The 21,049-nt window shown below is 37.9% G+C and overlaps 1 protein-coding gene across 5 annotated transcripts in view; it reads left to right on the plus strand.

Moving 5' to 3' along the window:
* Positions 1 to 21,049, plus strand: part of ATXN7L1 (ataxin 7 like 1) — a 107,610-nt gene that overhangs the window by 61,944 nt on the left and 24,617 nt on the right. For 3 of the 5 annotated variants that reach the window (XM_053977114.1, XM_053977113.1, XM_053977115.1), the window contains one exon: positions 15,815 to 16,037. In XM_053977114.1, coding sequence (XP_053833089.1) covers positions 15,815 to 16,037 — 223 coding nt within the window. Of the gene's footprint in view, positions 1 to 175; positions 206 to 9,574; positions 9,607 to 15,814; positions 16,038 to 21,049 lie in introns of those variants that run through there. The other 2 variants (XM_053977117.1, XM_053977116.1) reach the window with 2 other exon arrangements.

Here is a 21,049-nt window from a genome sequence, read left to right on the forward strand (position 1 = left end):
CGGGCGGCAGCGGCGGCGGCTCCGGGAGGGGGAGCTCCGGGCCCGCCGCTCTCCCCCTCCCGGCTCGCTGCTCGCCTCCTCCCGGCCCTCCGCTCCCGGCAGCCTCCCGGCCGCTGACGGCGCCTGCGGCCCGGCGGCCCCCGCCGAAGGACGGCCCGGAGCCCTGCAGGCGAAGCTGTCAGCGCGCCAGGGGAAGGTGCTGCTGGTGGGTTTTGCAGCGGCGGGCTGAATGTGAGTGAGGGTCGCTACAGATCCTGCCTTGCTTTGTTGCTGCTGTGCTCGAGCGGCGTGAGAAACCTGGTGTAGGAGCCGCACGAGGTTGTAGGACACAGCGGTTGCTGGAGAAAAACATCCACAGCCTTACATACCTGCGCGGTGCGGAGGGAGGTGACACGTGTTGAAGGGCTGCCGGCGACACCTGCGGTGTCCGAAGTAGCTGAGGTGTTCCAGAGTGCTAGGATGGCATCCAGCTCCCGCCCCGCTCCGCTCCGGGAGGGTGCTCCTGGGCTGAGCCTTGTGCAGGATGCCTGAGCGCAGCCCTGGCCTGCGTGACTGAGTGTGGCAATGCCTCTTGTGGACCGAAGACCTTTTCAAACTGGCCTAATAGTTCACGGTAATGTAAGTGAGCAAATCAGGTGTAGATATATGAAGGAGGGGAGAGAATAGCAGTTCATTACTTTAGAAAAGAAGGAGAAAATAGATTTAATTATGAGTATTTTAGACTCAGAACAGGAAGTGCCAATACTGAAACTTCATGCATAACCAGAACTTTGACCCTTGGTTATCTGTACTGTGATTATTTTTACTTTTTTTCCCAACTATATCAGCATGCTGTTGTGCAGATATGATAGTTCGTGTTGCTTACAGTCTTGGAATCTAATATAGTCTGTGATTTTTATTTTTATCTGCACAAATCTACACAAATTATTGCAAAGATTTTTAGCTTGAGAGCAGACACTAAGCTCCATTTGCTGCAGCCTCAGAAAGATTAAAGAGAAATGCATGCAGGTGACTAGAAACTTAGCAAGACCCATATTTTCAAGCAGTCACCTTGATTTCTTCCTTAAGTATGTGTTTGTATGTTCTGTTTTTTGTTTTCCCATTTTTTTGGATATATTTCATATGTAGCAATGTGGTTAAAAATAATGCAAACTATGATTACATTGGTAATGGATAGTATTTTAGAAATATATATCTCATGGAGAGTTTTTTTTTTTAATTTGGTTAATACCATGACAGTGGTACCAAAATAGTTTAAACAAAATATTCCAGTGGGGAACTGCTGACTCTTGAATTGGCAGCTGTCAACTTTTTAATGCAATGTTTTATATGTATTCCATAGAGCTTTTTTAAATGAAGAACAAGGCAGTTGCTGAGTGTTTGCTTTTGAAAGCCTCAATATGGCTCTAGATGTCTAAGCTCAATTTAAATTATTTCATTTGAAAAAATTTTCATTTAAAACTTTCATGATACCGAATTATTCTTTAAATATATCTGATTTCTCTTAGTGTGCAGTTCTTGGAAAGAGAGGGATTACCTGCAAGCTTTAAGGGCTGAATAGTATCAGGTTTAATGCTGGCATTACCGCATTACCTCTGCTATGCTGTGGTATGAATTACAACTGGATTACTTGCTGTGTGCATGGATTACAGTCTCCCTCTATTTGTTGTAATGAACTTAAAAGGAGAAAGCCAGAAAGTTCTATATCTCTGTTACATTTTTCTAAATGGTTATGACTCTAAGTGACACTGGAAAACTTCATTGGACTATTCAGGGGAAAAAATAAAACCTACGTGTTTACTTGAAACCAATGTTATTTGATAGAGGTGTCTAAGTCTGTGAAATACTATGGCTGTTAAATGAGCTCTGATTTCTGTAAAGTGAGAAATATCCTGAGGTATCTAAGCAGTGTTGCTTTATATTTAATTAAAATACAAAACCAGCATATAATGGTTTGTTTAAAACTCACTATGTACCAGATTTTGACAGGTAATTATAAAGAGGAAGACAGAAGTCCTACAAAAGTAGTCCATGTAACTCTAATGTTTAATAATTTTACAGTTAGTCAGGAAGGGGTGGGAGAGTATGTAATAATTGTAACTCCTAAATTGGCATAAAATTACTAACAAGAGAGAGGTCCCTGATAAAGGATGAATCAAGATTGCCTGTGAAAGAGGACTCAGCAGGCCTTTTTCAGTATATTGACTCTATGAGGCTACATCTGGAGACAACAATACACACTGTACTTGCAGGGCGAGAGCAGTCTATTCTAAGAAGCAAATGCTAGAAGACTCAAGGTTGTGTTATACAATGTGCCCCGTCTCCATCCATACACTGTAATTCAACCATGGATTAATACCAGATTGAAGCCAAAGGTGTGCCAGGAATGTTTCAAAAGGGAAGAAGAGCAGAAAAAGAGAAAAAGAAATTGCATCTCTTCTTGATTCATAGTACGACTGCAGCTGTAACATGCGATGCCTGATGCCAGCTGCCACACTTTGATCTGGGGCTTTCAGGCCATGAAAGTTCAGTGTCCTTTTGTAAGTGCCACCTCTGATGTTCTCTGAAAGTGTTTCATAGTCTGTTGCTAATAAAGTTCTTGGCTAGAATTGATATCTTGTAGTGGGAGGAGCAGTAAGGGAGCAGAAAGTTTATGTAAGTGTGGTTCGCATGTATGTGCTTGACAGATATGCAGCTGATTAGCTGGAAGTTAGAGGCTGACATTTACTGTGGCAGTAACCCCCGATACTTTGGTATCTTTCCGATACTTTGAGCAGGGCAGTGAGTTTTTTCAGTGAATGAGTGAGTTAGTGCAGTGGTTTTGTTTTTATGGTCTTCTCTAGTTTAATGAGGCTAAGAGGCAGAGGGAGGCATTGACCTAATCTTGTTACAGTAAACAAGAAGTAAAGACTTCTAAACCTTCTGTTGATGTGATTGTTGAATGTTTAACAGTCTTTTGTTCCCAGTTGTTTACAGCAATTGAGTCTTTTCCCTTGTAGTGTTTGTGCTGCTGTACTCATTAGTGTGTATTCCAAGATAAATACCATACACGAGACTTGTAAATACTGTACAGCAGAAGATCTGTCCTCTGGTTTTGTTTGCTGAATGTTACACCTTCCAAAATATGTTAGTCCCTAATACTGAGAATAAACCTCATGTCCTTAGGTAAAACGCAAAGACAGACAGCAGACCTTTTGTCATTGCCACTGCTATCACTTTTTATGCAGTAAGCATTTAGGGGTCTGAAATGTGAGGAGAAATAAGAAAAAATTAAACTGCTGGAGTTCTCTTATAAGTAATATCTATGATAGTGAATGTGCTTTTGAACTGCTTTTTTCCTTGAATTACTTTTTTTTCAGACCTTAAGCAACTTAGAAAGTCAAGGAATTTGGGACTAGGGAGGAGGAAAGGAAGGAGGGTAATAAGGTTGTAGATTTAGCACCTGCAGATTTCCTCAAGTGTTACAATGATTTTCTGATGGGATAGATAACCCTCTTCTTCTATCTCATCCTGCACTCAGTGATCCTCTGTTTCTAGCTATCATTTGAAACTACTTGAGCAGTTCAGTGTAAGTAAACCTTTTTCTCTTAGTACTTAGATACAGTAGGCAAATCCCAGGGATGATAGCTCAGGCATGGTTAGTTTTGTTTCACTTGTTAGCCGTTGCTGGTTAAATCTGTTGTACTGTCTAGCTAACAATTGTCAGACTCAGCAAAAAGCTTTAGAAAAGACTTGCTCTGTGATCCATTTGCCAAATACAGAGTTTAGTTCCTCCTCTGTAATCAAGCTGGAGTCAGTTGATTATAGCTGAGATTTATCATACCAGTATCCTGCTTGTTTTCCTTTCCTTGTTTCTTTGGTTAAGTGTCTCCCATTGCTGGAAAAAACCAAATTGAATATCAAATTCTTCCAATTTAGAAGTACATTTTGTTATCTCTAAACAGTAGAATTTCTTTCAACTATAGAACATGAATTTGCTGAGAAGGGACAACTTCCAGAAGATTGTAGTCTCTTCTGGAGTTTGCTGTCTCCTGACAGATGGAGAAAGGTTTCAGTCCTTGAGCAAGAACACAGATAGTCTGATTCAGAGGAAGCAATTGGTAGGTAAGAAATGTCATGTTGGATTTTTTTCCATTTCCTTCCCTTTTTTAAATCTACCTTTGTATTTCACTGTCAATTACATTTTTGGCATTGTGGCCAGGAAAATAGCTTCTAGCTGAGTTGGTATTGCTGTGGCTCTGTTTTTCTTGAAGTTAGAAAAGTACTTGTTTTAATTTTTCCCTCATTTGGAATATCTCGTTTAAATAACTTTAAATTGTGATCTCAAGGGATCTCATGGCTCAGTCCCTCTGCACAGAGGCTACCCCAGCTGTATTTGAGGTGCCTGCTGTTTGCCATGCTGGTTGGTGCCTGGCTCCTGCCTTGTCACAAGTATCTGGTGCTTGTCTGCACCCAGCTCCCTGCTGGAGGCCACAGCCCTGACACAGAATGCAGGAATGCACACAGCCAGCTCGGGCTTGACGCTGTGCCTGAGTTCATAAAACTTCTTGGGACCCAGAGCATGGGGGTAGCACTGCCAGGTGGTGGCTTTGTCTGAAGTCTTTGCCATTTTCCCCAGTGCTCTTGCCTTTGGAAGTGCTATACAGAAACAACCAAAGTGACTCACTTCAGATTCAAAAAAGGACTTCAGTCTTAGGCTGATAAAAATATGCTGTGTAATTTTTAAACCCACAATGTCCCTAGAAGTGTAGGGACATTTGCACCCAGCTGCACCTCTGCTAATGAGCCCAGCTGGAGCTGATTTGTTTCTGCATCTCTGGTACAGATAATCTGACCATGGATAATTGTGTGTTGACTCTATAAATAACCCACTTTGAAATCCTTGTCTTAAAATTGTTTTCTCTTCTTCCTGTTAGTTTCCAACCTTACTCTCTGTAGTCATTTCTTGACTGACCACATATGTTGGCAAACATATGTCCTATTCATATCTTCCCACCTGAAGTGAAATGTTACACCAAGCATGGTGAAACCAGGTTCTAGCACTACAAAAAGCCAGCTAAGTCCTAGTAGGAAATAATCATCCTAATGTTTTACATATGCTCCAATTGACTCTCATGGTTTAAACCAAAAATGACTGACACACATGAAACATTTGATACCTTGGAAAGATACTTATTGCATGCTTCTTCTCAGAGACATCATTTTACATATATAATAGTTAAATGTCTTCAGGTAAAACTGATTCATTTGTATGGACTTGCTTCAAGTTGGACTTCTAATCATCTTGGTTTGTTTGCTTACTGTCCATGTTAAAACTCACAAGAATTGTTCTGAGTTGATCTATGCCTTGCTTTAATGAGATTGTTTTTCTATTAGCTTATAGAAGTAATTATAGAAAGTAATTAGAATGCCTCATATGAAAAGTATCCTGTGTCTTCAGCTGGTGAGCACCTACACTTCTTTTTTTTTTTTCCAAAAGCTTTTCTAAAATATGGTACGTGTGTGCTTCTGAGCAGATCCATGGGAAGGTAGAGCCATCTGACTGGATGACAGATTATTCAGGGCATTGGAAGTGGGAGAAGGGAAAACAGAATTGCACAGCTGTGCTTCACAGCAGTTCATGAATCTTGTTAGATAGTTGTACTGAAAATCACCTGTCTCTTCTCCCTGTGTCATTCCTGCCACATTATTCTAAAACAAAGGCAGCATCAGTGGGTGAATAAACTTGGAATGCTTTAAATTAAGATCTGCACTCTAATGGCTGTGTGGCCTTGGAAAATGCCTTTCTTCACACAGCATCTGAAACACTGACCATACTTCAACAAACTTTGAAAAACTCAGCTTGAAAAAAACTGAGCAAATACCTATCTGAGAAAAAATCTTATCTACATATATATATATATATAGGTATAGCAGACACTTAATACTGTAGACATAAAAAACTCTCATCACAAGCAATGAAGGGAAAATTGTTAAATTATGAATGGGGAAATAGTTTATCCAAAAGAAGTAATTTGTAGTATGAGAAGTTCATTGCAGTGATGAATGTTCAAGAGGTGCATGAAGAGTCAGAATATGAAGTAGTTGTCACTTGGACTCTCAGAGGTTAACTTGAATTTACTTCATTCATGTGCAGTTAGGTCTGAGTTTCTTTAGTTTGCACAGTTAGAAGTCATAAATGATGCAAGTTAAAGTGAAAACCAACTTCAGAATTAAGAAGCTGTATGTAAATACAGAACTAAAGAGTTTCTTAAAGGGAGAGGACCAGATTAAAAATGCCCTACAAACCCACTTTTGTATTTGGGTATGTTTTTCAGTGCTGTCTCTTGAGTTTTTTTCTGTAGAAGGTTAGGAATTTGGTTTCTTGTTTGTAAGAGCTATTGTATGTAATGAGGGAAATGTGAACAAGTGACCTCTTCAGGAATTGTTTTTCCACATTCATTTTGGAGGCTGTGTATTAAGGGGTTATCACTTGTGGTTATTCATGCAGCATTCTAAATAATAGATTTTCTTACCTCTGGCAAATAACGTGCTTGAAAGATGAGTGAACTGATTTATCTAAAATGTCTGGAATGAGGAAATATTCTGAACTGACAGTTATGCTGCTTTTGTAGCAGGTTTTGATAAAGCCAATTGAAACTTAAATGTAAGCTCATTCAATTTTCAAAACAAAAAAATGTCCCTAGCTGGGCAGATCTGTATAGTTACCTGGATTTTGAAATTTTGTCAGAATATTCGAAGGGAATTGATTTGATGCCTTGGAATACCCATGAAGAGTGGCAAACACAGAAAACCAAGTAAAAAAAAATCATATGTAGATTTTAGCTTGGATTTCCTAAAATACTATAATTATTGTAATAACGTTACTAGTAATAAAAATAATAATAGCAATAAACCTTATGCAATTGTATTTTTTGTCTGAGAATTCTTAGCTCTTTGCTGATTTGGTTCAAAAATCTAAAGTTTCAGCAGTCTTGTGAAGATCAGCAGCTGTGAGGAGATAGCTAAAATAATGTGGCTCAGAGAACAGTGTTCCATGTGATAGTAGCACATTTACAGCTTGTACTGACAGCTGGCACATGCCTACCTGCAGACCAAACAGAACTTATCCCTTGGGGAGAGGGACAAAGACTGTGGCTGCAGGATGAAATTATGAGGCTACTGGGGGACAAAGAAGCTCAGGGTAACAGAGATTGAGCAATTTACCATTCAAACCTCCGAATTTTTAGAAAAAGAAAATCCATTATTTTTGTGCTTAAAAACCAGCTTTTTAAGAAATACGTTGATTCACCAGGTGCTGGGTTTGGATCCCAAGTAACAGAAAAAGCCAAAAGGTTTAAACAACAGCTTATATGTAAGTCCTGCAAAGATGTTATTTTGGGCTAATTTCAGTGAAGTTACTGTTTCTCTAGAAGTTATTGATACTGAATGATGAAATAAGATAATGATATGTGATCTTGATATTACCAGTAAAATCTGGTGTCATGTTTTTCACAGAGCCAGGTGAAGAATATGTCACCTAAAAATAATAATCTGTTTTCTTGGAGTCATAGTAGAGCATTGTTTTTTTCCAAACCACCTCAGCAGTCCCATCTCACTTTGCAATGGCTTATCTTTTCTTAACAGTAAAAAGGAATAACATTATATATTTTTTGATCAAGTGAAACATTAAACATTTCTGGTTTGTGATAGATAAGGGGAAACATTTAGTTAATTCTTAAAGCAATAATGTACATAAATTACTTTGTTATTGTTATGTAAAAATAGTTAAAGAGGGAAATAGAGATACAGTGAAATATTTTACCTTACAAGTATAAAAATATGTGTCATTAGATGACCTTGAATGTGAAAGATCTGCCTGAGGGAACAGGTCTATTATATGGTACAAAGCATGAGAGGATGACAATACTAATTTTTCCTCTATTTTGCAACAATCTGAAGTGTAATTATTTAAATCAGGTGTTTGAATAAATGAATAGGTGATTTGTTTATAAATGTGTACATTTAGCCAAATAAAAAATTTCTCTTCACATATAAAATTACCCACAAAATTCTGATTTGTTGGCAGTATTTACCTTTGAGAGTACTGTGGCTTGACTGCTAGAAATATTTTAGCATTTCACCTGATGTGTCTGTCCTAAGTTTAAGGCTAATGATGCGTTTCCATCCTCCGAGTACAAAAACAGTGGGAATGTGGGTCAGCAGGTAGTAAGATACCAGTGCAAAAGGTTGATGAGGGCTGTCCTTGTGGTGCTGGACACAAGGTTTGAGGTGGTATTTAGCTCAGACTCTTGTTTCATGTTGGGCTTACCTGAGCATCTCCTCCAGCAGAATGTGAAATTTCTGTGCATAAGCTTTCCTTGCTTTTCTTTGGTAGGGTGTCACTCAGAAAAGTGTGTACCCAAGATTCATTAGCTCCCTTACTTATTTTTTGTCTGGGGATTTTTGGCCTTGCTGAGCTGAGAAATATAGAATTGAAAATTGACATTTTTTCTGCAGTAGCAATGTGTCAGGTGGCAAATGCTGGTTACAGGTAGAGAATTGTGTCATTACAGGAGTGATGAATTCCTACTTAAGTCTTCAATTCCTTTTTAAATCAAGGTAACACCCTAAATCATTAATATCCCCTTTTGTAGCTGTAGAAACAGGCCTTGACACTACATTAAATCTAGGTCTTCCTGCTCAATGGTGTGAAGACTGACATTGTCACCAGAGCAGGGTATTCACACTTCTATTGTTTTCCTGTCTGTCTGATACTTCAGTGATACCTTGGAGCTTCATATTTATATCTCAGAATCCTTATAAAAGAAGTAGGCAAGTACCCAGAAGTTTCAGTTTACATTTAGGATAGCTAATTGCACTAATTGAACATTTTTGGAGTTCCATTTGACCCTTCTTTCTTTTCATGCTTTTTATTCATGAGGAATAATAGTGTTCTGGGAAGTGCTGTGTATAGCTCTTTATGGAATTTTGCCATTTTTAAGATATTTGGCCACGTAAATTTAAAATATTGGTAGTCTAGAGATTATTTCTCATGTGTTTTATAATTATCCTGACAAATGCCAGGTTATCCCATAAATAAAAGAATTTCCAGGAAAACATCAGGATCATCCTACTGTGTTGTACACAAGCACTCTCCTTCTTTCCTGGATTAAGGAAGTTAAAATTCAGTGTCCTCTTCTAAATATACACTTGTGGGTTTTGCTCCTTTTAATTTTGCACTTTGGTTCATTTCTGCAGTTACTTGAGTTGTATCAACAATTACTAAAAAAAAAAGCAAAAAAGAAAAAGGAAAAAAAAAAAACCCTGCAGCCGTTTTCAGCTCGTGTTGTTCTTGGCACGGGTTCAGTTCTGGTGTCCAACTGGTAGGACCGAAACTTGGTGCTTAACAAGTGCCTGTAGTCAAAACAGTTGGTGTGTGTGAGCACAGATCTGGTATTTGCTGCGGCAGGTCATCTGCCGGATTTTCCCCCGTGTGCAGAATACCTAATCACGTTGCTGTGTTTCTCTGACGGCATCTGTGGCAATGTGAATCGCTTCACGTTCCAAAAGTACATGTTTACAGTCGTCGTAGAATCAGATTAAGTTGGCAGCCTGCTCCTCTCTGTAAGTGGCTCAGTTTACATTTCTTCTTCTAGCAGGATGTTTTGCATAATTTTGCTGATCCTACTCACTTGTAGACTTTGTGAAATGGAGAATCGTTTTAGTGGGTTTCTGTCAGAAAGCGAAGCTTGTGTTTATTGTAAATAAACACCAGCAGAACGGTGGTTATTTTAGCACTTGATAATTTCCCAATTATGTCATTTGACCTGGAATGAAGCTTGTGATTGTTGAGCAGTGTTTTACGCAGCAGATCAGTCCGGGGGTTGAAGCTGGCAGTTTATTTCCTTTGTCAGTTTACAAGAAGTATCAAAATGAAACCGACTGTGCTATTTCCTTTCCAGTGCGCAGTGCAAGAAGGGTGGAACAGTTTGCGGATATTATTTCCAAACTTTTTCAGCTGGACTTGGAATAGTATTTTGTCAAAAAAGCTGGTAAAGTTATCCTTCAGTCTTGCAACATTATACTGTAGTTTGCTAATATCAAATACAATTTTATTTTTGTTTAACCTCACGTACCGGGTTTTGCTAGTGTTTTTTCAGACTTTGGCTGCAAAATGAAAGTGCTTACAAGGTGTTTATGAATTCTTGTTATGAACCAGCTGCCAGTTCCTGCAAGATGACACATTTCTGCAAGAGTCTAGGTTGTTCATTTTCTGGTTGCTGGCTGTTGCTTTTCGGGCATGTGTGGGGTTTTTTCTGTTTTGGTTTTATTAGGATTAATGCCAAGTACATTTGCAAACTTTGAACTGGGATCAGTAAAAGGTGGTAGGTTTCATTTACCCTTTATTGAAATTGTAAGTATACATTGCTCAACTTTGCACTGTGAAAGGCTGTGTAACAAAGCACCTCAGGATATAATGTAAATAGAAAAACTGTAATATGTGCTTAAGTGATGTGAGTTACCATGAGTAACATCTTCATCAACAAGACTGTGAGATACTAAATTTCATTACCATCTGCTTAAATATTGTAAATGGGGAGTAACAGTATTCATATTGTGTTAAGGGCTGTTGGATCAGTTACTTAATGTTATTCCAAGTAAAAGGACTATGAACTCAAGTGTTGTGATGAATACAAGCTTAAAAAGGAGTTTTATTATTCTATAAATGCTTACTAGCAGTAAATAACTTTATTACCTTTCTGAGCTTTAGCAATTAAATTTTGTTAATTTTTATCGAGCTATAATCCATAACACTGGGTCTCTGAGTTATTCATGGGTCAACCTAAAATTGATTTTTGGCTTAGGCCTCATGTGCACAGGAAGTCAGATCATGCTAAACAAGAGTAATGTTTCAAAATGACTGGTGCTGACAAAGTTTTAGTGTCTGTCTTCTGACAGCATGAAGGAGAGTTTTTTTCCCCGTTTTGTTTCAAGTATCTGAAAAAAAAAAAAAGCACTGAAAGATGAAAGACATATCTTTCTCTATGCTCAAATTATATCCTTACATTTTTCCTCCACGATTGTCTGTCATATTCATGGAGAAGGCACTAACTGGGAAAAAACTTTTCACTTGAATTGATCGATTTTGAGTAGCACATGTTGGGTGAGAATGTGGATGCAGGTGGGACATACTAAAAAATGGGGTTTTGTTTCTAGTCCAGATAAGAGATAATCTGCAGTTTCAGGATCACATAAAGTTGTTTTTTGGTAGGAACTGCAATGTTTGAAATACTTTACTGGCATCATTTTTGCTGTAGTGTCATTATAAGGTTTACTGTCAGCTGAGTGCTTGATCTTGTGTATATGAGTCGAGGCAAAAATTTCAAAAGAGACTTTCTACTCAGAATGTGGTTTTGCCTCATTTTCCCACATGCTGTGCTTGTGGCTCTGGAGCTCATGTTGCCCCTCTATTGCTTTTCTTTTTTTGCTTATGATTAGAAGATGTGGTGTTTCCTGCAAAACAGCTGCTAGTATTCCCTGGTGACCCATCAGAGAGGATCCAGTGGAATTACAGATTTCAAGGCAGACCTAGAGGACTTTGGCAGCTGCAGCAGAGATTTGGGGAAAGGCAGGGCGTTGCATTGTGCAGGAGGCAGGAAGGAGGATTAAAAATGGAGTATAAGGGCATAGGAGAGAAGCTCTGGAGATTCAGGGACTGTTAGGTCTCCAACAACATAAGGACTTCACATCTACAAACAATTCAGATTTGGCTGAGAAAGTTGGACTATATCCATGTTTCCATAGGACATGGAGAATCTCCTGGAATAGTTTAAGATCATTTGCAATGCTACTGATGCAGAGTTTGCAGTGCGCCTTAGAACTGTACGGAGCGCCAGGCTTTCGGACATTCACCACTGAATAGAAAAAGATATTGATCTGAAATTGATTCTATAGAGAGTGAGGTAATTCAGTGAGAGTGTTAAAATTTCCTCTGAGATTAATGCCATTAATACGTTAACTATTTGACAGCAGAAGTCACATATTGCTTGTCACTTGCTTGCAGTGGCTGCGCTGAGACAGCTGAGAAGTTGCAGAAAGATTAATGTGGTAAAGAGGATTGTAACTTTGATTGTGCTCCTGTGCTCTTGGATTTGACAACACCTGGTATTTAGAAACAAAACAGAATATGTGTTGTTATTTATGGGGAATGTATGCATCCATTTGGAAGTATATAAATGAATCAGAAAAATTATCTTTTAAACTGGAGCACATATTCATAGCATTGCTGAAAAGTGTACAGAATTTAGGTTAGTATCTTATCAGTGATGATAACTGGTTTTCTAGTTGCCTTGCTGCATTTTATCATTTCTAGGGGCAAAAACTTTCATTCTTCTTTATTTTCATCAATGTCCACTGGCTGTATCACTGCTGTATGTGAATGGCCATGTCCACAGCTGTGTGAAAACAAGTTCACCTGCTCTACTAGAACTAATCTGTCTACATATGAACTGCAAATGAGCGTAGAAAGTGTTACACAGATAGCTGATTGTCTCCTGAATATGTTAGAATGTGAATATTTAATGTTATCACAACTATTTGATGTGCAAATGTCTTTTATTTGCACATTAATTTATTGCATAGGCTGTATAATAGTAGATTTGGACATTATGTGTCATTCCTTGTATATATGTAAAATAGGAACAGACAAATTAGTAAAAAAATTTTTAAATGGATTTGATCATAAAAGTCAATTTGATAGAGGAGGCCACCACCACCCTGGTTTTAGCAGGTGGTCTGACAGCTGATGACCTTTTTTTGTCACATATTCCCATTATTTCTCTGAAACATACTACCATTGTCTAAGGGTGATTGACTACCATGTACATTGTAAGAAATGCAGAATTGAGAGGCAACTTGATAGTTCTTGAGAAGGAATATACACCAATATTTAGTTACAATTTATGCCCTCACCATTGAGATTTGTCTGAGAATTCACACCTTTGTCAAATACAGGCTCTTGCAAGCATGCTTGCTCAGCTCAAACAGGAGTTTCTGCCCCTTTGGAGGGAATTACTCTTCCAGCTCTCCACTGTGCCATACCTGCAAGGTGTTCCTGCCATCATCTTCTGCTGACATTGAATTGACATTAACTTTAGTGAGGAAATGCGCAAATTTTACCCATCCAAGCAGCGTCTCAGAACACCTCTGGTTGTGTGGCATTGACTATTCACATTCTTTCTCCTGCATGACTACAAAAGTCGCAGTTTCTATTTCCATTCTAAGAAATTTGAAGAAAAGATGGGTAACGCTGATGATACTCAAATGTGTATTGGAGTCTGTCTAAAAGGTGGAAGACTTTGTGTAGCCATGCTTTGGGGGAAGAGGGGTGTTTGAGGAGGTAAAAGGAAATGCTAATTATAGCAGTCTGTTCTGATCATAAGAATGACCACCAAACAGTATCTTGAATATTCATCTTTCCAGAAGATTAATTTTAATAAGAGTAATATATTTCATTTCCAAACATATCCATAGGGCTGATATTGATGACACAGTTTAGTAGAAAGCTGTCAGGCCTAAGAAAACCAGTAGCTGTGTTGAAAATTGGAGTAATTAATCCTAAGTTTATATAGTATGTGTGTGGAAAACATATTTTCTCCCAAGTTTTACTTTATATACAACTTGATTTTGTTGGTAGCATAGCATTTTGTTTTCATCAGTCCTCCAGTAATTAATGGGAAAGTTGCAATTTTTATTAGCCTATTCAAAATTTATTAAATAGGTGCTGAGAAGATTGGTAAATCTTGAAACAATAACTATTATTTAATAAAATAAATAGATCGTTAATGGAACTGTGCATTTCAGAATCAGATGTATAGCTTACACAGATGTCACCACAAATGTGAGGTGAAATGAATGTAAATCCACTGCATCCTGCAAAAGAGTTTTAAAGGCAGAGGCTGCACACTGAAGTGTGTGGTGGGGTGAAAACTGGCAAATGATAGGGGATGTTACGGGAGTGAGGATAGACATTTTTGTATTTGAAAAAAAATTAAGACTGTTTTGCTCTTGAGTTGCAGGAGAATCTGGAGGAAATTCCAGCATTGGTAATTAAAGCTGTGAATGTGAAGATATGGAAATGCTTGATCTTAAATAAAAAATGTCTTTATTTAGTCATTTGAGATCTAATAGAAACATTTTGGAATATTTTTTAAGCATTTCTCTTTGTTCTTGAGGTATTTGCGTATTGCAAGTTAATCATGGATGAATCCTTCTGCTACTGGCAAGTTTTTACTTGTGAGGATGCCAGACAAATTGTCATGTTTTGATTCTGTGTGGGAAAATTTTTCTTAGGTGTCCTTGAAATATCAAACTAGCAAGTGCAGGCTTGATGATGCAAATACAAAACCTTCCCATGTATTAGCAGGTCAGTGGTACTTTCTTAACCTGCTCTTGGTTGACTGGGTGATGGTGGTCAAGCTCAAAGAGTAGCGCCCACTTGGATTCTTCAAGTTAAGTGCTGAAGGCTTTAGGCAAGGAAAAATTGCTGCATGTTGAATGAGAAACTCCAGCTTGTCTGAAGTACTTGGCCTGTGCTTAGATTCCGCTTGCTACATTTGATTACTCTGTTGGTTGTGGGGGTACCTTTCTGATCCCTTCTGTGATCAGGCTCTTGGTGTTTGGGCACCAGCAGACTGCAGTCAGTGCCAATGAGCCAGGCCCTGCTGACTGGAAAATTCCTCTTCCCCCAGCCCGTCTGTGCCACCTGATGCTGCCTTTGGCTAGGGAGCACTGGGGCTGGGGAAAGGGTGCTTCACAAATGGGGCCAACAGGACTGTTCAAGATTTAGAGCACCCCTCAAAAATCTTACAGCAAAGATCAGCTCCTGTCTCTTGTAATGTTTTGTAGTTGTGCTGAAGTTCGCAGCACAAGCCTGTTGTTCGCTGCACACTGATGCAGCTGGCTGGCCAAGCACTGGCACTTCTACCCTGGAGAAAGATATGATTAGTAAAGGATGGCCAAAACAGTCTTTTTACTTAAAAATATGATGGATTGGACATTTATATTCTAGAAAAATATTAATAATGACCCAACCAAAACAATTTCACTGAAGCCTGTCTATCTGGCTGGATCAGCCAGGCCTTGCTTTTTTGCAGTGCTTGAGAGGCCTCTGGTGTGAGCATGAGTAGTGCTGACCTCCAGATGCCACATTTGTAACTGAGACATAAACTTCCTAGGTTTTTTGCACATGCCATTTGCTCTGTGTAGAAAAAATCTCAAATTTTTATCTTGCATGGTGCTTGGAGATAGCCAAGCAGACCAGGCAGAGCCTGCCTCTCTGGAAGGGCCGGGAACAGTAGACCTTTAGCTGCTTTTCAGTCTTCCCGTTGTTTTCCTTACAGTTTCTCATTAAAATTAAAACAAGGTAGTCATAAAGTAAACTGCCCAATAACCAGGCCAGATGAATTCATCATGAACCATTTTAGGAGCAATCACATATCTGTCACAGATCATTTTACTGAGTTGTGTTAGCTGCTACATACTCTCATTTCTTCTCAGCATGAAAGACTTCGTACACCAAATATAAATTTTCTGCTAGATAATTGCCATTTATTTTACTATATTTTACATTTTTTTCAGAGCACTTTATGAAGCTGATTTTGTCTAATTATCATTTGGCTTGATTACAATCACAACAATAATGAACTGGTGTTCTTTGGAGTGATGAAAATCATTGTAACTAGCATAGAGAAGAGCAATTTCCTCTTTCCCAACTTGTATTTTTAATTTTAGCCTATGACATGTTGTAAAATTCATTCCTTTTCTGTTACAGAACGAAGACACAGTTCAATGTGTAAACCTTCCCCTTCTCCAGCTTCTCCAGCCTGTAATTCCAGGACATCCCTAGTACAGATGAAACCGAAATCCTGTATCAGCGGCCATAACCCTGTCAGCAGCAACTCAAAGCCATTCAAAACGCCCAAAGACAATCTACTTACCTCCAGTAGCAAACAGCACACAGTCTTTCCTTCAAAAGTATCACGGGATAAACCATGGTAAGTACCAAAATAATAGTTACCAAGGATGTTGGTGTTCAAAGTATCTCTCTATATATAATCACAATCATAAAAAAACCCATATTCTCATTTTACCTAAGTTTACAGTTTAGGCCTCTATATTTCTAAGGGAGGAAACTGGGATATTTTTAAATGAAGAAAAAAATTATATATAGGAAGTGCAAGAAGGGCTGGATTACTTTTTCAGTGTTCCATCAAATGTGTTTTTCTAAGATGCATATAGCAAGTGAGGTATTGACCCAGTTTGCTATCTTTAAGGTCCATCTTCCATTACACTATCAGCCCTTAGAACTGATGCTTTTAAACAGTTTAACAGGATAATTTTTGCAGAGTTTTTAATATTGGCTTAACTGATGTTCATGAAAACTTACTGGTTATAGTCAATTATCTTCAATAGCAGCTGCTGTTGGAGTTCATTCTGTGTTTTGATAATGTTTGATGCCTTATAAGATGACAAGAAAATTCCGGCTGCAAAAATCACTATTTTGGGAGTATCTTACATCATGTACTGTGATATATGCACACATACATATTGAGACTGACTGCCGTGCCCATCCTCCCATGACTGTGATGATAGAAGCAGAGTTGCAAAATATATATGACAGCAGAACTGGGTCACTATTTTATCCCTTAAGAAACTGTTTTGTCTTCATTATCTACAGGAAAGATGCTTTGTGATTAGGCTATTAGGTCGGTGACTTGAGATCTGGGTTCAGTTCCTGGTTCTGTTATGCCTTGGTCTCTTCAGCTTCAGTTCTGTCTGTAAATTTGAGATAGTGAGACTTCCTTTTTCTTAAGATTTATCTACTTACGTTATAGATCCTTCCCTTTTATATGTAATACCTAGCATCAGAAGGCCATTATTTTAGGTAGGGTTTCTGGACACAGCTTCCTTAAAACAGTATATCATTTAATGCAAACCATTCACTCATGAGACAAAGAATAAGCTCAGATTATGTTAAATGCATTGCTTATGTTTCTGCCTGAACCCTGCACAAGTTGGCATGATTTCAAAGACAACAGCATCTGCCTAGCTGTAGAATTTACCTTGCCCTGGAAAAATATATTCTTCCTATAAATCTGGGCCCACCATCTTTTTGAGCATAATGAGCATTGTGGGTAATTATGGTGTAAAATTCTGAAAATAGGAAATCTGATTGGTTAAACTTTACACTCACACATAAATAGAGTAACAGACTAGCCTCTGTCTCAGCTGTAAGTTCCTCATTTACTACTTGAAACCAAATATTATTGACAGAATAGTGACTTTTTCTTCTGAATGTTGGAGGAGAATTTTATACAAGAGGGGATTCTTTTATAAGTCTAATTAAAAGAAAATCAGAAAGGACTTCCGAGTATTAACACTGTTCTTGACTGTAAACCTATTTCTCATCATGTTACAGGCAGCGTCTTACGTATCCACATTTCAGGAGACTCATAAACAATATCTCCTGTTCTGGCAACAGATGTCATTCTGGCAGTCAGTAAAAGCTGGAAGGGAACAAAATAACTGAGCATTTCCACCAATCACTTTTCCCTTTATTGGGAACATCCTAAATATTTGCTGATGATTATTAACAAGGTAGATTTAACCATTTAAAAGTGTTGCACTGCTCTGTTGATTGTTTGGCAATGAATATGACAGTAGTTGTACCAAGAATTACGTCATTCTTGCAGCAGTGCTGGGAGATCATACTGCAGTTTTGTTTTGTTTTGGGGGAAAATTAGGCATATAGTAGTTAAAGATACTGTAATTACTGCATAGCAAATCACAAACAGTCTGAAGTGAAGATCAATGAAATTCTCTTGCAAAATAATGTATTAAGTGTCTAAGATTACATGATTTGTTAAGGAATAAAATCTGTCTGCTAATCATCACAGGTTATAGAGAGCTGGCAGTTGTTACAGAAGAAAGTGTTTGTTCCTATTCCATTAGAGGATTATAATATTTATTTAGAATACTAGAAAATATTCAGCAGATCTGATTTAAGGTGAAATTATTAATAACATTTATTATTTTTTAAGATTCTGTTTTCAATTTAGCTGCTGCACAGGCCATAGAATTTCTTGCCTTAGCTTTTAAAAAGAAATACTGAAATGACACAGAAACATTTGTCTCAAAAATGCAAATAGGATTCATGGTGCATCCAATTGTGTTGTGGTTTGTCATCCTCAGAGGCTTCCAGGTCTTCAATGCTTTTGTCTGTTACATTGTAATATCATACCAAGCGTTTATTTGACCTAAGTTCTTCCAGACAGTTGTCAAATCAGCTTATTTCAGGAATTATATCACTTTAGTGATTGCTTTTCAGACCTGGAACAAGCTTTGTTGGGCTTGCCTGATTACTGCATCTCCTTTAAATTTTAGTTGTTCCAGTTAGAATTTTGGAAATGGCCTCTGCAACAGCATAGACCAGTAGATCTGTTGCTGTGCCTGCCTTCATGTAGCTCCAAATTTGTTACAGTTTTGGTTGAGGCATCATCTTACCCATTAACCAAGTAGCTCTTTTTCTCGTTCATGTCCTGTGTTGTTCTAAGATGTGCTCCAGAGGTTCAGGTTGCTCCATAGCTAATGCTTTAAAAATCATGATTGGAATGATCAGATAAAAGAGATCTGGATCTGTTTCATTTTTTAGCTGCTGTTTTAATACCTCCCTTCTTGTAGTTGGAATATAAAGTATTATTGTGAATACATCATCCAGAAATATCTGTCAGTTCTGATTTTTTCCCCCTGTATCTCTACCATCGTTGCTATTAATACAGCAGTGCTTAGAGATGGAGCAGAGCTGGAGCACCGCTGCACTGTGCACAAGATAAATGCAAAGCATCATTTTCTGCAGCTTGCATTAGGGTGGTAAGAGGTATAGCAGAAGGGTAGAAATTAGGGAGAAAAGGGCAAAGAATTGATAGAAATAAAAATAATAATGAACAAGTGATCATAATTAGTAAGCATAGCTCAGATGCTTACCCTTTATAAAAGGCATTCCTGCAGCCAGGAGCTCTCTTCCTCATTGCTGACCTTCCCTAAGGATGCTGCTTCGCTTGCTGTGCCCCAGCACAGCTTCTGGGTGCTGCCATGGTGGATTTAAGTGCTGTGATGCTACAGGGTGTTCATTTCCACCTATCCATGATCGGAAGGCAGCATAAAATTGGGGTAAAGTGTTGAAGTAAGCTAGCACTGGGAAACCAGCTGAAGTAGATCTCCTTGGCCTCCTTCCACAAAGTTTAGCCTGCCAGAAGTTCTGAAAATGAAAAAAATGAGATAGAAATGATGTGGTTTTCATCAACACAGAAAAAACTGACTCTTTCTGCAAACAGAAAAAGGATCCCAAAGGTATACTTGTGGGCAATCCTTTAAAATTTATAATGTCACTTTTCAAAGTATTTTTTAATCATCTCTTGGCCTTTATTTCTATAAGGAATTACAATTGTTCATAATGAGGCTGAGAAAGTGAAGATAGTCATGATTTAAGGATATTCCTGAGGATATTTGCTTCCTATCGCAGCATGGAAGCAAAACACAGCAGGACCATATAATCTAACATTAAATCACAAACATTTTGTACATTGTAGAGGCTATTCCAGCAATGTGGATTAGAGCAAAGTTTTATGGTTTTAAATGTTTGTGAATTTCTTTTCTCACAAATTTGAAGAGTTGATTGAGTGGCTGAGCTTTTAGATGAATATATTTACAAATAACCAAAACATAAACCCAGCAAAATTACATAATAGGAAGGAGAAATAATTTTTAAAAGCCAAAAGAAAGGAAAACAAAAGTAAGAGGAGCTACAGGTATGAAAAGTGTTGTGACATACTACAGTTGTTTTTCTTTCATGCTGGAAGGGACCTACAATGATCATCTAGTCCAACTGCCTGACAGAGCATGAGAAAAACAGAAGGAAATGTTACCTTATTTGAAAAGAGAATGAGCTTCTAAAGCCTGTCATGACCATGCACTTTTTGTAGTCCTCATTTTTGAGCCTTTGGTTCCTTTCTAACTCATCAACATTGGTAATCGTACCCCTGGTCAGCAACACTAGAAGCCACATTCCAATATCAGTGAAAACTATTTCTTACTTGCCATATCCCATTGTTGATATAAGCACAACAGTACAATAAAACCCCATATTGCTTATTCATTGTGACCACTAAATATTTTTGTCACTGTTTTTCAGGGTGTTGTTTCCCTGTATTTCACTGCAGACTGAACAGCTTGTTATTTCATATGTAACTTTACATTCATTTGTATTAAAATGTCTCTTTGAGTTAATGAACTTTACCAAACACTCCATACTGCTTTCTATGACATTGTCTCTTCATTATTTACTTCCCATCAATCCTGATTCTGTCAGCACATGTTATCACCAGTAATCTTATCTTTATTTCTCAAGTCCACTGAAGTTTTTGGTCATGTCAGACTTGGTAATGATGGCTAAAAATGCCCCTAGCAAAACACCCCCAAGGAATCATAAATCTCAGAAAAAGTAGATTTGATTTTCATATTGTTTATCGTTTGCTTTTAAATAATTTTTATTTGTGTTTTATAATGCCTTTCAAAAACTGGAACATTTTCATAGTTATCTTTGTCAGCTTAACTGGTAACTTCATCAAAAAGTGAATTCTTTGCCAGAATCTGATCCTCAGCAAAACCATGTCAACTTATTGTTTATTAGTTTATTTTTATTAGCTTTTCCAATATTTCTTCCAAGACACTTTGGTTTGGGTTTTCAGCATGGATGAAAGAGCAGCACTCAGCTAGCTTCTCTAAGATTCCAAGATTCAATTAGAAATTAATATGCTGAGACCCAATATTGCTCCAAATCTTTTGGAACCCATTGTCGCATTATGCACATTCCCTTATGTAAAAAGAAAATAATCAATCATTATTTTTCAGCTGGCACTTTGCACTTACTGAAGGCATCAAAAAGCATTTTTATCTGACTGAAGAGAGTTATCCTACTTCCTTCTTAGTGCAGAAGAAATAATTAATG

The sequence above is a fragment of the Vidua macroura genome, chromosome 5 (genome assembly GCF_024509145.1).
Source record: "Vidua macroura isolate BioBank_ID:100142 chromosome 5, ASM2450914v1, whole genome shotgun sequence".
NCBI classification, from domain to species: domain Eukaryota; kingdom Metazoa; phylum Chordata; class Aves; order Passeriformes; family Viduidae; genus Vidua; species Vidua macroura.